At 41.9% G+C, this 17,303-nt stretch overlaps 1 protein-coding gene across 3 annotated transcripts; it reads right to left on the bottom strand.

Moving 5' to 3' along the window:
• Positions 1-3,798: 3,798 nt before the first annotated feature.
• LOC147338225 (uncharacterized) lies at positions 3,799-17,085 on the bottom strand. Of its 3 annotated transcripts, XR_015124476.1 has the most exons (4): positions 10,295-17,085; positions 5,263-5,304; positions 4,879-5,001; positions 3,799-4,790 (listed from the first exon to the last, which is right to left on the bottom strand). XR_015124476.1 is itself a non-coding variant. In XM_086259856.1 (2 exons), the coding sequence occupies exon 2, from the start codon at positions 16,327-16,329 to the stop codon at positions 10,480-10,482; it is 5,850 nt and encodes a 1,949-aa protein (XP_086115982.1). In that variant the 5' UTR covers positions 16,330-16,565; positions 16,977-17,076; the 3' UTR covers positions 9,580-10,479. The 3 variants fall into 3 exon arrangements, 1 of the variants encoding a protein (XP_086115982.1); XR_015124478.1 differs by lacking the exons at positions 3,799-4,790; positions 4,879-5,001; positions 5,263-5,304 and adding an exon at positions 9,580-9,889; XM_086259856.1 differs by lacking the exons at positions 3,799-4,790; positions 4,879-5,001; positions 5,263-5,304 and having other exon boundaries at positions 9,580-16,565; positions 16,977-17,076.
• Between the last annotated feature and the right edge of the window lie 218 nt (positions 17,086-17,303).

Below are 17,303 nucleotides of genomic sequence, written 5' to 3'. Positions count from 1 at the left end.
TAGTACTGATAATAAAATAGCAGTAAAATAACTTGTCCAATCCCACAATTCCCTCTCTTGGTGACCCTCTCTATAAAAGAGGGTCACCACACTTTACTAGTATCATTGCTCTGACCCTCTCTAGCCGTCCTCTGGCTCAGGGAATGAGACAACAACCTCAGGTGTTCGAGGTGGTTGACCAGAACACACTTCTTAATAAGCACTCTGTGTATACAATGATGTGTCATGTGCCTTAAATGTAAGTTGTCATGTGGAGAAACTCAAACTGAGGGATAAACATGGATACATGCAGGGAGGGATGCTGCAAAGCAGAAAGACTGATAACTAACCAGGAGGGCTGAGCTATAAATACACAGGGAACTCATTGGGAAATGGCATCCAGGAGAAACTAATCTGGGTAGGACAGACAAACACATAAGCAGGAAAAACAGTGTAAAAAAGGGAAGTAATATACCTGAGGAGGTAGCTGTGAAAGGGAGACTGAAAATGCACACAAATGATGTATGTAATGTATGTATGTAATGATGAAATAGACAAGAAATCACAGATGACATGGTGAAGAGATAATCGCTAATACACACAAAGGATGTGATCCTGTCATTTGTGTTGCAAGCTTCACAAGCTTTACAGGTGGGCACATTCATACTGCGTAAGTAGTAAGTAGCAGTGAAGTTAATTTAGTAATTGTTTTTGGAAATCAAAAAATTTATCACTATAGGACTTATTTTGGTAGCCCTTGGGTTGCAAAATTGGCAACATTCACTAGGTATCTTCACTTAACTGTGTCTGTGTGCATGACACTGGGAATTTGTCAAATGTTTTGTTTGCATACATGGGCATGAGTTGTTTGATTTGTGTTTCATAAGAAAAACGCCTGGAGTGGAGTTTTTGCTGTACATATAGATATAAGTGAAAATGATAGTAGCTGAATAAACTTTTGAATAATCTTGGAAATAGTGTTTTAATAAATAACTTATATCACACATCCACATTTACATTTACATATATTTCAAAGTGCTGACTAAAGATTGGTCAAATTCAATCCTGTTTTGTGCCCAACACTTTTACCTTCTTAACTTGTTTTGTGCTTGTGGACCTTTTTATGCACAGCTGTGTGCTGGCTAGAGAGGGCATTCAGTGGGCAGATCTATTAGATTAAAAGTTCTTTAATCTAATAGATCTGCCCATTTTTGAGTGGTATCATTTCCTCTTAGATTACTAGAAATAACAAGAGACGGTATTTGTTTTTTTTCTCTTTCTAAATAAATGATAATGCTAGTACTGATTTACTGCTCCACTGAGAATCTAGAATTACGTCAGCAACTGTGTAGTTTATCAATAATGACATCAGAAAAAACATGTGGTAATAACATCCCCTCCTGACACAGGAGAGAAAGAAAAGAAATTCAAGAAAGTTATCACACCTCATGTGGTATGCTTGCACACATGCTTTAAAATGACATTGTTAGCCTTTTCATGCTGTTTTGTTATTATGCATGAACCAACTGTGCACAGCAGCACAGACAGCTCAGCACGTGGAACATGTTGGAGGCAAAGACCAGATACTCTAATACCCTTTTTTCACATTATGAAATAGTTTATTTAGTAAATGAATTGGTGCAACATTTAAAAAATTGTTAATGAAGCTGCGAAGGACCTGCAAACATGAAAGGAGCACCACTTTCATGAAACACCAGTAAAATGAACCAGTACAATCAATGTAAAAGCCCATTGTGGAAGCAACAAGCTTACTACCAATACCTCAGTCACAGTAACTGTGCCTGCTGCAAATGCTATTCTGAATATTTTGCTATAATGCTCTGGTGTCTTTCAATGAGTCGAGACCCTGAGCTTACAAGCTCTGCTGCTTTAAGCTTTTGGATGACCGAACCTGAGCCATGTCCCACCGAGAGATAAAAGAGAAAGACGAACAGAGATCGGAAGAAAGACCTAGTCAGCCAAAGCTGTTTAATGTTAAGGTCAAATTAAAATCAATGTCTAGGAGCTGGAACAAGAGCAATGGGCACTGTTGCGGGGCACTGATTCATTTTCCCCGTTCCCGCATTGTTTATTTCCCTGTGTGTTTGCCACAAATTAAAATAACTCCTCATTCTCATAGTGACTCATTTAATAACCAGGTCTTGAAAGCTTTTCCAGTATTTGTGTCTAAGTATTTTTTGCCATTGGTACGAGGAAAGAAAAGAAAAGTGTGATAGAAATGTGTAACAAAATGGCGTTATTATAAAAATCAGGATGATTGTAGTTATGTGATTAAAGTAGAAATATTATTTGGAAGGATTTTAAAAAGCTATCGCTGTACAAAATTGTTTAAGGTTTCCACAGTCAAGAACACCTTTGTAACATATGAGTAAACAAAAGCTACAGATAAAAGGTATCCGGGATTTGGTACTGTTCACTAAAAGGATTTCTTTCTGAAAGCTTTTGTGTGTGTGTGTGTGTGTGTGTGTGTGTGTGTGTGTGTGTGTGTGTGTGTGTGTGTGTGTGTGTGTGTGTGTGTGTGTGTGTGTTAAACTGTAATCCTTTATATGTATATGTATAAAGGAAGAAATCTACAGATTTCTTTTACTGATTTTGAGGTTGTAGTTGTGCTCCCAGGACCTGGTGTGGATATTCCCTGCCTAAAAACACAAGGCCAAACCAGATTGGGGAATTGGTTGCTTGTTCTTTTATGTAATCATCTTTCTGTTTACATCAGGTCAGTAACTATTTCTGTGGTGTCCTTTGGTCTTGGACTGTTGGCTGAAAATGTATTTGCACATCATAAGATTTGCAGTGGAAAAAAAAAAAGATAAATTATTATATCACATGCTCTATGCTAGCATAGAGAATCCTGGTCATATTTAGAGCTTATTTTAAAACCTTTTAATGTTTTAATTACACTCTAATTGTTTTAATTACACTCGGGGCGACTGTGGTTCAGGGCGTTGGGAAGCTCATCTTGTAGCTGGGAGGTTGCCAGTTCGATCCCCAGCTCTGTCTGTCCTGGTTGTTGTGTCCTTGGGCAAGACACTTCACCCTACCGCCTACTGGTGTTGGTGCGATAGGGCAGTCTCACTTCTGTCAGTGCAGCTGTGGCTACAACTGTAGCTTGCCTCCACCAGTGTGTGAGAGTGAATGAATAGTAGAATTGTAAAGCGCTTTGAGTATCTAGAAAAGCGCTATATAAACACAATCCATTATTATTAATTGACACAGTTTTTAAATTAATTAATAGCTACATTTCCACATGCTTACACTTAAAAATATTTGTACTTAACTCTTAATATAAATATGAAAATGACAAGTAAGAAAATGTCTTTTTCTGAGAGTGAAAGAGAAAAGTTTTGCTAACTCAGAACAGCAATTCATCCTCCACTAGAAACCGAACATCTTCATCAACGTGTTGATTTGTGGTTTCTATCAGACTCTCTGGTAACTGTCTTGGCTTAATGGATTCAGTTATTCAAATGACCCTTAGCACTTCATCATTTCCCAAAAAGAAGGTTTGAATGTCTTGTTAGATTCAGGTGGCTATAAAATATGTATTTCCATATTTTCAAACAGGAAAGAATTTATTCAAGACATGTCTGCTATATTTACATGAAAAGCATATTCATAAAGATCTACATTAATTATACATTGTACCATGTTTTCATAAAGGCTTATACTACTAAATAATTTACACACATTACTATGGTTGAACACTAGATTCACTTTTATCTTAAGCTGCCTACAGATAGCTGTCCATCAGAGTAGCGTTTTACCTAAATGTGTATCTGTTGTTAAAAAAAAAAAGTTGGATTTACGCAACATTTACTGCAGAGTAGTAGCAGTAAATGCTTTCACTGCTGTGAAATTGCAAGATAGACTTCAGTCCAATTGTGAGTTTCGTGCTGAGTGTTGTCTTGTTTGCAGGTTTTCTCCAACATGCTGTCCTTCACCTGCAGCGACTTCTATTTTAAGCTGCTCTATCATAACAAAGGCATGGGGAAGGATACATTAAAGGAACTTTGATATACAGTTATGATCAGAAGCCTGCATATACTCAACATGGACGTTGATGTCATGGTAATTTGGGGCTTTTAATGATATCTTTTAACTCTTAGTTTTACAGGGTGGAAAGATTATACCGCATGTATCTTTATTAACTTTAAAAAAAACAGGAATTGTGTGCACAAGCTTGAATTTATTTTGGACCCCTCACACACTCAAAATAAGCTAACACAAATAAAAAAATCAACCTCTCCACAACTCCAATTTCACCTATTTCAGTCGTAATGTTTTAAGCATATCGGCCTCAGACCATCAGACCATATCCAAGTGGTTAAAATAACTTCATGGAGAACAACCATGGACAAATTATCAAGTCATTCCCTGATGTGATATGAAACACACAAAGTTTTTCCAGAGTTTGGACAGCAAAAGATAACTAAAGAGGTTGAAACGAGTTTATTTACAGCTAACCTGAGTGAATAAAGAGCTGGTCTTATTCAGATGAAAGTAGCTGCAATAGTGGGGCTCAGAGAAGTGGGAAGAAATACATTTAAGTCTTTGAAAAGTCTTTGTAGTCTTACTTGTCCAGGCAGAATGTTGAACTGAGAGATAGAGATGCCGAAGCTCAGAGACAGTGAAAAGGCGACTCAGTGGACAGTGGACAGGCAGATGCGTTCCAGGCAGGTCTGTGCTTCCGACGAGAGTGTCAAACATGTACAGTGCAGTGACAGTACTGGTGCTGTGGCTGTTTTGCTCCAGAGAAGAGCAACAGGCAGGTTTAGGAAGAGGTAGGAATTCTAGAGTATTAGAAGGAAGCAGATAAGAAACAGGAATTACTTTGTAAATGTTACAGAAGTCTTAATAATACACACTTAGTCAAATTACCGCTAAAGTGGAGACAACAGTCTGTCAGAGAATCACCGTCACAGTTCCCCATACTGATAAGAGAGATGAGCTGCAGGTGTGCAGGAGCAAGCCAGGAAAGAGCAGCTCCAGAGATCTCTCTAGCTGAGAGCAAGTTTGAAAGAGAACCAGAGCCAAAGAGTGACAAAGAGAAAATGATAAAAACTGTCAAATGCAAACATTAAAAAAAATATTTGGAATTATTAATTTAACACTATGCTGTTACTCCTGACTTTTAAGCTGCACAAAAGTAATGAAGATAAAATGTTTTTAATTTAAAACATAACTTTTTTTAATGTAATATCAGATTTTTTGATTTCTATATAATATGTACATTCTTGATAGGAGTTTGCTTGTTAGTCATACCTTTCCCTGGGTTCTTGGCACTCATCTTGATGAGCCATCTGCCTTAAAACACACAACATATAGCCGTAGGGTGAGACTAACAACATCTGAATAGCAACCACAAAAGGTGAGCAAGTCATTGGCAATGGAGGAGCTCACCGATAAGAGAAAAACAAAAAACGAAACAAAAATGCAGTGGTTGTATCAGTGTTTTTAGAAAGTGACGTTTTATTTTTTATTTATCAATGTTGTTGCTGTCTTTTGCTTCAGTTATTCATGTATGTGAAATATCTTGTGCATTTCAGCTTGAAATCTTCTCTGGGTAATTTCACACATTGATGGTTTCCAGTTGCAGGCAGAATGAAATGGCCTGATGATTGTCAGGATAGCAATGAACTTTTGTAAAACAAAGTCTTAAGCTGAACATCTGTGACACCCAGCTTGTATGGATGGAGGTGAGAATGTTTTTGGGAGTGGAGCCGTTTTCAGTTTCAACTTTTGCTTCATGAGCAGTGTGTCCTTTCAGATTAATGACTACATCCAAAGCCAAAATAAAACATCAAAATTGAAACAGTACACCAAAACAAGGCACTTTAAGCTCACTGGTTCAGTCCTGTAATTTATAATTTTATTGCCATATTTAAACTTTAAAAAAAATCCTATTGGGGAGCAAAGTACATGTATGTATATTCTTGTATATTAGAAACAACTATTATCTGTCCCAACTGAGACTCATTGGACTTTTCATTTATGCTTAATTAAAACTCAATATTGTGCAGTTAGCTATGTGAATGGGATTATTTAAGTATATGAAATTATATCAACATTTATGTGACTTTTTGTTTGTTAGGAAGATTTTTTTTTCTCGGTCATTGCACATAATGTCCAGCTGGCATAAAGAATATTTATGCTTATTTCTTCTCTGCAAGTCATCTGAGGTGAACTCACAAACCGCTAAAATCAAGTGTTTTCATTGTAGTCTGTTTGGACAGGTTGTTTCATGGAGGTCCTGTTCTGACCTGAGGATTCATCCATTTGTGATGCATGCTGGATCTTCTCCACACAACCACCAATTCAAGAATTTCATATTGTGGGAGTCAAAGAAGGCCCAAATCTGATGCAATAGGCCAATTTTGACACCAACACATAAAGATTGTGGATGTATTGCCAAAAACTTTGACATCTTCCAAATGGCAGCATGACACTTGCCACAGTTTAGTTTGCTGGAAATATTTAGCATTAATATCCATAATGTGGAGAAAAAAACAGCGTGAAAGTTTGAGGTGAGATGTGCACATGCAAATGGTCTGAATGAGATTCTCAGGAAGAGTTCTCAAGAGATACAAGAAGTGAACAAGAATATGACACAGAAGTGGAAATTGGCCAAATTCAAATTAGATTTTTATTTATTTTTTAAATAGGTGGATATATTTTAATGGATGGAACATCTTTCTTTTCAAGCACTTTTTGATAAATACTATGACTTCTTTGATGAGTATTTATACAGACAAAGAGTGCTTTATGTGCTGGTTTGTTTTATACACAGACATCGAGCCCTGGTGACAGTGTGTTTGGTAGTTTTGGTGAAAAAAAAGACTTTCAGGTCAGGTTTTTGGCATTTGTTGGACAATAATAACATGGGTTTTTTTGGGGGTTTTTTCACCAAAAATATCCTAATGCGAAGTTATAGACAGCCTGTCATTTTCACGCAGCCATTCATTTTTCTGCCAGCTAACTCGTGTTTGGCATGATAAAGCCAATATGGCAAAAATATTGTTTTTCATTTGACACATATAATCAGCATCTGCTACTGTGGAGATATGTCAGGCTATTTTCTTTTTTCTTGTAGCACCAGTGAAAGACATAACAATAGCTTTTGTTTTAAACTACAGGAAGATCTTGTCAGGGAAGAACAGCAAAAAATCCTCTAGGAGAAGGCAGTACAGGATGTTTTTTTTTTTCTTTCTGTAGACTTCCATGTACCTTTCAGAAGTCTTGACAACGACTGACTACAGGCACATTTTCTTTGGCTGTTAATTTTATTCTGCTTTTAACAAGATTTTAACAAGACTTAACAAGTATCTATGAAAAAGAAGAAAACAATTTGTCAATTTAGACAACGTTTTTATTTGTGTTGTTTTTTAATTAATATATAATAGTTTACAAGTCATGTATATGCCAAAAATATCACAAAAACTGTTGATGATAATATTGCGTTACTTACTGTTACTGTTTTGTGATGTTTGCTTATGTCTCATCATTGAACATTATTATTTTCACAGCAGTGTTTCCAAATTCAGAGTGATTAAGCAAAGTAGCTTTTGTAAAGAAAAATATAAAATATGAAATACAGAATCAAATCTGTATTTCCCAGAGAAGTTCCAGTGAATTCACTTGTCTTTTAAATTTGATCAGTTTAAGTTAGTGGCCACTCATGTAGCTCCAAGTAGTTCAACCAGTACAATAATGTGATCCTATCTGAACACTTTCAAACTCAACTTTCTCTAAAAGCTTTGACAAGTAAATCAATTAATGATATGTGGGAACAAACAAATGTCCTGTGGTTTGTACTGTTCAGTTTTTGTTTTTTAAAGTTAAAGGTCTTGAAATTAAAGCTAATGTATATTTATGTATATTTTTGCCCTAGGTTAAGCTGAAGAGGCTCTGTGTATGAATAGTGTCTGGTCTGAGGTGAGCACAGTGGGGAAGGATGCCATGCACTCTTGTATAAGTGTACAAATGTCTTGGAAGAATTTCTTCTGCTTGACATTATATACACACACACGTATGTATTACAATTTTAAATACCGCTACACTGTGTTGTCGTCAGGCCTCAGTCATTGTCAAGGCACACTGCCAACACTAAATCATTTTATGGCTATATTTTTGCTGAAATAACCAACTCTGCTTTCACACTTTCAATTCTGTCACCTCACTATCAGTATCACTTCCTCAAAAGCATCACCCTTTTCAGCCAGCTGATTGAAGTTTTCACACATTTGTCATTGCAATTTTAAATCACTAAATGTGATCTTCAACAAAGATGCAGCATGTTCCACTTTACTTTAAGTTGTCTCAATTCCCAGCACGAAAACGGTTTCCTCATCTGCAGCAGACGCAGTGAGAAGTGTAGCGGATAACGAGCAGAAAAAGAGAGATTGACAGCCTGTCCAATATAACTAATCACAGAGTTGGCTGGAAAACCTTGAAAGGATGGGCTTTGACACAAGCTGGAGAGAGATCTGTCCCATTCAGTTTGATTAAATTTATCCCTCTCTGGGCATAAAATAAACACTCACTGCTGTCAAGCCCTTGAACTCTCAGAGGACTTAGATTTGCACATTCAGTTCCAGAGGATGACACTTTGTACAAAACATGATCGATCAGAGTAAGAAGTAGCTGATCAAATATTAATATACCTCCCATGTTTGATGCAAATAATTTCTAAGATATTGAAATGAACCCTTTTTCTCCTGCTCTTAAGTCTGTGGCTATAGAAGTAAAGTTTCAATGCATCAGCATTATCTGATATTGTATTCGTTTGAACAAAATCTGGTTCTACCCTTTTTATTTATCAGACATCAGCTGTCAAGCCTTTTAGTCCACCTGAATATGAACTATTTCAAGGTATCAGACAATGAAGACAATGAATTGGATTCTGCAAATGCCGGGTGTATACAGTGACATATTGGGTCTGTCTACTCAACTTAGTCTTCATTGTCGGACAAAACTGATGACACTTCTGCCTCTATTCTTTCATCTATTTGACAGAAACAAAGTTAAACATATTTGACATTTTGCTGCATGATAGCAGGCAGTGAGTGCTATTCCTTATTTTTATGTGAAAGCTAAAGAAACAAAAAATGCATCAAGTACTGAAATGATGATGAGAGATGGGATGCATAAATACTACAATTTTACAGAATTTCTATTGAAAGTCCCAACAAAAGAGAAATATATAGCAGGATCATCCCTGCTTCTCACTGTCAGATACCTGAATTGACTTTTCGTTTAAAAATGCTCCCAAAATAAATGAAATGAAACTGTATGAAAAAGAAATACATAAAATGAAAAAGAAAGGGAAAGTAGTGATACACAACACAGCACAAAAAGGTAAAGGAGGCAATGTAAATTTAAAATCTGCTTTGTATATTAAGAAATCTCATTATCTGTTCACGTGTATCTGAACCGAAACAATAAATTGACTATAACATATAATTTCCTGTATGCTTTATTTGTGATGCAATCGTCACTTTTCTGTTTAGACACTGACATGTTGCTTTACTTTGACTTGACATAAAACTTTAAAAGTTATGGCACAAACCCGCTGAGGTCCAATTTGGCAAAATGCAAAGTAAGAAGATTGTTTCCCCCCCTCAGGGCCACCCACAGCAAGAAATGTGTGCATTCAAATATGAGACTTTTTGTGGAGTACTAAATTGCAAAGAGGAAGTCTGTTCAGAAGGGTTAAAGAAATCTGAGCTGGCAGCAATCACTTCAGAGTGTCGGGTCAGGACACTTGCAAATGTTCAGATGTGAGAGGAACAAACAGGCAGAGTCCAGGAATAAAGTTGTCATTCTTTGTATTTTCAATTGAGAATGTGCCCGCAGCTGGGCGAGATAGAGTGTGTGTGTGTATGTGTGGTTTCTGCAGACAAAGCATAATAATACAATCAATTAGGAATCAGATTACATAATAAACATAAAGATACAACTGAGGTGTACTCAAGTACAGTATATAGCTAAATAAGCTGACATTATACTTCAGCCTGGTTACATAAACTTAAAGTCAGACATTATGCATTAACACACCGCATACAACTATGCACTGAAGGCAACTTTACATCGGTTTATCATCTGTTACACAGAGCACAGAATCAACAACACGATAACAACGAATCTCTCTGCTAGAAGCTAATTAGCAAACAAATCTGTTATGCTAGCGAACTGCCATTTGTACATAACGTCACTTAAACAGAAGCTGCTGGTAAGTCATCAAATACACTCATGGCTGAACACCAACATAACTGAGTGAAGTAAAACATTAACTTACGGTCTTATGAACGCACACACTGTCCGTTGTTTGGCTGCCGTTTGTCTCTGAACTAAAGTTGCGGACATGCACCCCGATGGTGCATTCAGGGGACATAGGAAATCCCATACACAACCCTAACCCTTTTGTACAGCCGCCCCCAAATTTGGTGTACAAATTTGACCTTGATGGAATGTCCTCTGCACCTAAGCAGAATCCTGGGGTAGAACAGGCAACCTGATGAGCCGGGCCACCGGGCGAGTGTAAGTTCGGTCCTTTACTCGAACGACTGCAGCTCTGACACGATCATCGGCCCCCGGTAGGATAGTTTTCACAGTTCCTACTTGCCAGAGCGCTCGTGGGGTCTGCTGATCAACAATGAGAACCACAGATCCAACTGCAATGTTGTCTGTGTCCTTGTGCCATTTCTGCCGTGGTTGCAAGGTGGGCATAAAATGCCGTATGAAGTGCTTCCAGAATTGGTCAGCCAGGACTTGAGTGTGTCTCCATCTCTTACGACTGAACAGCTCGGATTCTGGATAGAACACTTGGGGTAGAGAGCAATCTGGCCGCCCCATCAACAAAGAGTAGGGCGTGATGGGATCTGGGTCTGCGATGTCTGAAGAAACATAACCCAAAGGCCTGGAGTTGAGTATACTCTCCACCTCAAGCAGGACAGTCCTCAGCACTTCCTCTGACACTATCTGCGCTCCCAACGTGGTGCGCAGAGCGGTTTTCACAGATCGCACCTCTCTCTCCCAAGACCCTCCAAAGTGTGGAGCACTAGGGGGATTGAAACAGAATCGGATCTGTTCTGCTGCCAGTTGCTGTCTAAGATCTGGCGTTAGGGCGATGAATGCTTCTTGTAGTTCCTTACTTGCACCTCGAAAGTTAGTACCCTGGTCCGAACGGAGTTCAAACAGCTTCCCTCTACGGGCTATGAACCGTCTGAGTGACATCAAGAAGGAGTCAACATCCATGTTTACCAGCAGATCCAGGTGAACTGCTCGAGTAGTAAGACACTTGAAAAGGATGCCCCACCTCTTTTCTGTGCGCCGACCCACTTTAATGAGCATAGGGCCGAAGCAGTCCATTCCAGTCGAATAGAAAGCAGGTCGGAAGAGCCTCAAACTTGAGGGCGGCAAATCTGCCATTTTCGGGACCTCTGGTTGACCTCTCCACTTCTTGCATTCGGGACAGTAATGCTGATGTCTTCTGACTGCTTCTCTCCCCCTTAAGATCCAGTATTTCCGGCGCAACTCAGCGAAAACACGTTCAGCTCCCGGGTGGTTGAGCTTATTGTCACATCGCTGGATTAGAAGCTTCGTAACTGGGTGAGCAGGCTCTAGAAGTACAGGGTGTAGTACCTCAGGGCTCAGGCCTTCGCATCTGCGGAGTCGACCTCCAACTCTAATCAAGTCAGAAGCCTTGTCATACTCAGGAGTGAGGGTAATTAGCCTGCTACTGGATGGAATCAGCTTCTCTGATTTAAGTAATGTGAATTCTCTCGGGAAGCTCTCCATCTGAGAATGTCTAAGCAGGGCCAGCTCTGCCCTTTTAAAGTCATCAGCATCAGGGTGACTGGTGTCATTAGCCGCCCCGTGCATCACTCGAGCAGTGGCTTTCAGGAGTTCCTCATATGTGCTGAACTGTTTGATGTCAGGTATCGCTGGACTAGCGGATCCAGTAAGCAGACCACAGAACACTGGCTTCTTCAGCTCCTCCACTTCCTCCTTAGCTTCTCCCACCGGTGCTTGTGGCCAAAGGCTGGGTGGCAGCTGAAGAAATGGTGGCCCCCGGCTCCAGCGATTCGCACCAGCAAGCTGAGCCACAGTTTTCCCTCTTGTGATATCGTCTGCTGGATTGGTTCCTGAGTCCACGTACCGCCAAGATGCTGCAGCAGAGAGTTCTTGTACCTCTGCAACTCTGGTTCCCACAAAGACTTTATATCTGCATGAATCTGAATGGAGCCAGTTAAGCACTGTGGTCGAGTCTGTCCAGAACACCACATCTTGGATGTCAAGGGTCAGTTCTTTCTTCAGAACAGAAGCCAGCTGTGCTCCTGTAAGGGCTCCACACAACTCTAGCCTTGGAATTGAGAGTTGCTTCTTGGGTGCAACTCTCGACCTCGCAGCCAAGAAAGCCACCTGGACCTTTCCTTCTCCTTGGTCGGTCCGTAGATATGCCACAGACCCATAGGCACGCTCAGAGGCATCACAGAACACATGAAGGCTTCGATGGCTGTGACTACAATCCGAGCGTGAGTCAGTGTAGCATCTCGGCAGCGTTATCTGTGAGAGCTGGCTGAGTTCGCTTTCCCACAAACGCCAGGCGTGGAGCAGATTCTCAGGTAAGTGAGGATCATCCCATCCTCTTTTCTTGTCCCAGAGGTGTTGCACGATGACCTTTGCCCTGGTTGTATATGGAATAAGAAACCCGGGAGGATCATACTGCTGGGCGAGCAGCCGATAAATGTTGCGCATTGTTGGCTCTGAACTGACACTCTGCTGATGCTTGTACCGGAGTGCATCAGTCTTACAGTGCCATACGAGTCCTAGAGTGCGCTCTTGCGGATCGGCTGACTCCTGGGAGAGCCAGAGAACGCTACCCTCTGACTGGGATTCAACTGGTAGGTGGCTGATGACCGTGTGGACATTGCTAGCCCATTGTCGTAGTTCAAATCCACCCTCCAAGAGGAGAGACTGCAGGCGATCCACCAACTCCTTGGCTTGGCCTTCTGATGGGAGGCTCTGCAAACAGTTGTCAACATAGAAATTACGTTCTATGGACAGACGAGCATCCTCTCCTGGCTCAGTGTGTTTCTGGACATGATCTTGAAGTGCAAAGGTGGCGCAGCACGGACTGCATGTAGTCCCAAAGGGAAGCACCTGCCATTGGTAGATGGTGGGTTTTTCGTCTACCTTCATGTCTCGCCACAGGAAACAGAGAAAGGGTTTGTCCTCATCTAGCAGACGGACCTGATGGAACATCCCCTTTATGTCACTGCTGAAGGCGACTGGGTGTTCCCTGAACCTGAGAAGGACTCCCAACAGGCTAGCTCCCAGTGTAGGCCCTGGAAGAAGGCAGTCGTTCAGGCTCTGACCCTTGTAGGTGAAGGAACAGTTGAACACTATCCTGTCCTTCCCGTTGTGGTGCACCATGTGATGGGGGATAAACCACGAACAGTTACTCACTGCGGCCTCTTCCGGTGCAACAGCTGTGACGAAGCCAGCCTGCAGCAGTTTTTGGATTTCCCGAGAGTAGGCAGCTGCCTTCTGTGGTTCTCTGGCAAGTCGTTTCTCTGTACCACGAAGCTGGGCCAAAACTGCCTCTGGTGTAGCACGAAGAGGGGGAAGATTCTTCTTCCACAGTAGTGGGGTGGCATAGCGATTTACTCCATCAATTGTTACTCGCATTGTCCTTTCCTCAAGTCTCTGAATGGCCTCAGCGTCTTGTCGGGACCTAGTAATGAGCCGCTCACTCCGGTATGGCAAGGTATCCATCTTCCAGAGTCTCTCCACATGGCTGAAGAGCTCAGCTTCTGGGGAGGCCCCAGAGGTGAAGAGACACTGCTGTGGGGTTAGCCGCTGACGTAGGAATCTCGATGGACCCTGTAAAGTCCATCCAAGTCGGGTGTGCACAGCTGCAGGTCCACCTGGAGGACCTAGACGTACTGGCTCCACAGGAGTGAGAAGATGTGGATTATCTGACCCAATAAGCAGAAGGGGCTGTACTTCCTTTATGTCTGGCAGTGGCAGGTGCTTAAGGTGACGGTACCGCTCCTGTAATGCTCTTATCGGGTAACTATGGCGTGCTAGGCCAAGTTCCTTTGCTGTGAAGGCTCGGTGGATCTGGAAGGACTTGTTCGGCTGTGAGGCAGGAGAAATGGAGAATGACACAGCAGCACCATGGATGGTACAGCTATCTTGACGGACAGTGCGGAGTGCTAGGTCCTCTGCTTCCCCGTGCAGCCCCAAGCAATCAGCCGCTTCGTGCAGAAGTATGGTACGCTCTGATCCATCATCCAGTATAGCATAGGTTTCAACCATCTTTGTACTGCTCCTAATGATGACACGACTTAGCTTGAGTAACACCTGACTGCTATTGGTTTGCCGGTCTACGTACAGTGTCTCAGAGGTGGAACTTACTAAGCATGTGCTTTCCTCTGGTGCACTGGTTGAATCAGAGGCTGTAGCATCTGGGCTGGTATTGACATCATGAAGAACTTCAAGATGTCGGCGCCCACATGGTTTACACTTGGCTTTGAGGTTACACTTAGCTGCTTGATGATCACGGGCGCATCGCCAGCACCTCTTATTCACCTTGATCCACTCTGTCTTCTGCTCCTTCGACAAGAGTTTGAAGTTACTGCACTGATTCAGGTAATGCTGCACTGTATTACAGAATGGACAGTACTTCTTGGGCCTTTCTTGTGCCGCTGACATGTCACCTTCCATCTTTCTCCTGGGCTCACTACCATGGAGAATGGTGGCAACCTTCTGAAACTTATGCTCAGGACGTCTTTCCTTTCGTGAAACTTGCCTCTCCCTGTCAGAGTGGCCGCAATATTGGTCTCCAATTACCTGGACACGCACCTCATACTCAAGCCATTCAGCAAGATGAAGCAGTGTTGGTATAGGAGTGTTGATGGGATTGACAAATCTCTGGAAATTTGCTCTTAGGTCATAAGGTAGCTTAGCTAAGAGGCGAGATACGTGTGAGCCACACCTCAACTCTGTCCGACCTTGTTCTCCCAACTGGTGTAACATACCGACTAGCGCACGGACTTGTAGTGCAAAAGACTTGAAGGCTCTGATGTCACCACTCCTAATGTTGGGTCCATCCATCAGTTTGGTAATCCTTTTTAAGGCCAGATGTTGAGGTTGCCCATACATTTCTGTAAGTGCTCTCATGGTGTCAGCAAATGGGAATGGACTGTTACTGTATGAGTCAGCTACAAGTAGTGCATCTTCACACTTAAGGTGATCTGTCAGGATCTGGAACTTGAAGTGTTCAGGAGCATCAAGTGGAAGTATGTTATCTAGAGCTAACTTTAATCTTGCAAACTCACGTGGGTCCTCGTGCACAAGGTCGGGGATCGTTGGTTGAGGTCCGCGATAAGTCTCTATCGGTTGGGCTCTGCCGAGAGAGAGTGGTGTCTGAGGGCACCCACCTGGTTGCAGGCGATCGGTTGGACACTGTCGGCGGTCATCTGGATAGTTACCACAGCGCCTGTACGGATAACTCGAATCCTGATACCCATATCCATAAGGAGAACGATAGTGACTGTCAGGGCAGCTTGGGTGACCAGGGGTAGGATGCCTGTCATCTTGTCTGTAGTATGGATCATCTTCATAGCAGGCCCCTAGCCTTGGCAATCTAGGAGGAGTGGCAGGCTGACTGCAGTTCCTGTGGCGACGAGCATACACCTCGTCAACCCTTCTTTGGCCTGCATGATATGGTGATCGTCCCCTTGCTGCTGACGCTGGAAGTGGAGAGGGCCTCTCACCTGGTGTCATTGGTGAAAGAAAATCTTGAGATTCAGGGCATGAGTCGACTGAAGGTGATGGTGACTGTGCGCTGCGCTCCCTGTCAAGATCTGCGTCATTTAGACTGTGGGTGAGCTCCTCAATCAGGCCATGCTGGCTGTCCTTTGGATGGTGAGACTCATCCCCAAATGGCACCTGTGGAGCACTTTCAGGCTGATGTGGGCTCTTCTGACCTTTGATTGGCACCAGCTTACTAGTGTGGGCAGGTGTGGTTGACGTCCCATCCTCAGACCGTGATGTGGCATGCTGTGGAGCTAGTACAGGTGAGCTAGAGATCAATTCTGTCAGGCGTTGCACATCTAGTCGGAGTTGATTGTGTTCCTCTTTCATATGATGAATATATTGGAGAATTTCAGGATGAGTAGAATGCTTGCCCTGATCATCATGTGAGAGTCGGTTCTTAGTGAGGTCATCCACTTCATAGTTCTGGAGGTATGATGGCAGCTTGCTATGTCTGTGCGGACGGTCAGACTCTCTGTATGGGTATCGGCCTTCCATTCTGAACATATAAGGCTGAAGCAGTTGCTCACATCCGGCTCGAAGGACCAAATGTTCAGAAGGGTTAAAGAAATCTGAGCTGGCAGCAATCACTTCAGAGTGTCGGGTCAGGACACTTGCAAATGTTCAGATGTGAGAGGAACAAACAGGCAGAGTCCAGGAATAAAGTTGTCATTCTTTGTATTTTCAATTGAGAATGTGCCCGCAGCTGGGCGAGATAGAGTGTGTGTGTGTATGTGTGGTTTCTGCAGACAAAGCATAATAATACAATCAATTAGGAATCAGATTACATAATAAACATAAAGATACAACTGAGGTGTACTCAAGTACAGTATATAGCTAAATAAGCTGACATTATACTTCAGCCTGGTTACATAAACTTAAAGTCAGACATTATGCATTAACACACCGCATACAACTATGCACTGAAGGCAACTTTACATCGGTTTATCATCTGTTACACAGAGCACAGAATCAACAACACGATAACAACGAATCTCTCTGCTAGAAGCTAATTAGCAAACAAATCTGTTATGCTAGCGAACTGCCACTTGTACATAACGTCACTTAAACAGAAGCAGAAACTGCTGGTAAGTCATCAAATACACTCATGGCTGAACACCAACATAACTGAGTGAAGTAAAACATTAACTTACGGTCTTATGAACGCACACACTGTCCGTTGTTTGGCTGCCGTTTGTCTCTGAACTAAAGTTGCGGACATGCACCCCGATGGTGCATTCAGGGGACATAGGAAATCCCATACACAACCCTAACCCTTTTGTACAAAGTCATTTAAATAAACTAATTATAAGTCCTTCAGAATTTTTGTGACTAAAGTTGACTTCCCCAAGAAAGTAAAAGGTTTGCGGCATAGGTGCTATAACACAGCAATAGGCCCCGGGGCAGAAATTTTTTTGGGGGCCATTACCACCATGTTGTACTTGAGCAAGAACAACATCTGACATTTTCATTCTCTATCT

The sequence above is a fragment of the Aulonocara sp. 'chitande type north' Nkhata Bay genome, linkage group LG2, assembly GCF_057382095.1.
Source record: "Aulonocara sp. 'chitande type north' Nkhata Bay isolate Kocher_YH1m ecotype deep benthic linkage group LG2, A_spYH_male_GT1.1, whole genome shotgun sequence".
Taxonomy (NCBI): Eukaryota; Metazoa; Chordata; class Actinopteri; order Cichliformes; family Cichlidae; genus Aulonocara; species Aulonocara sp. 'chitande type north' Nkhata Bay.
This window is presented reverse-complemented; position numbering and strand designations above follow the sequence as displayed.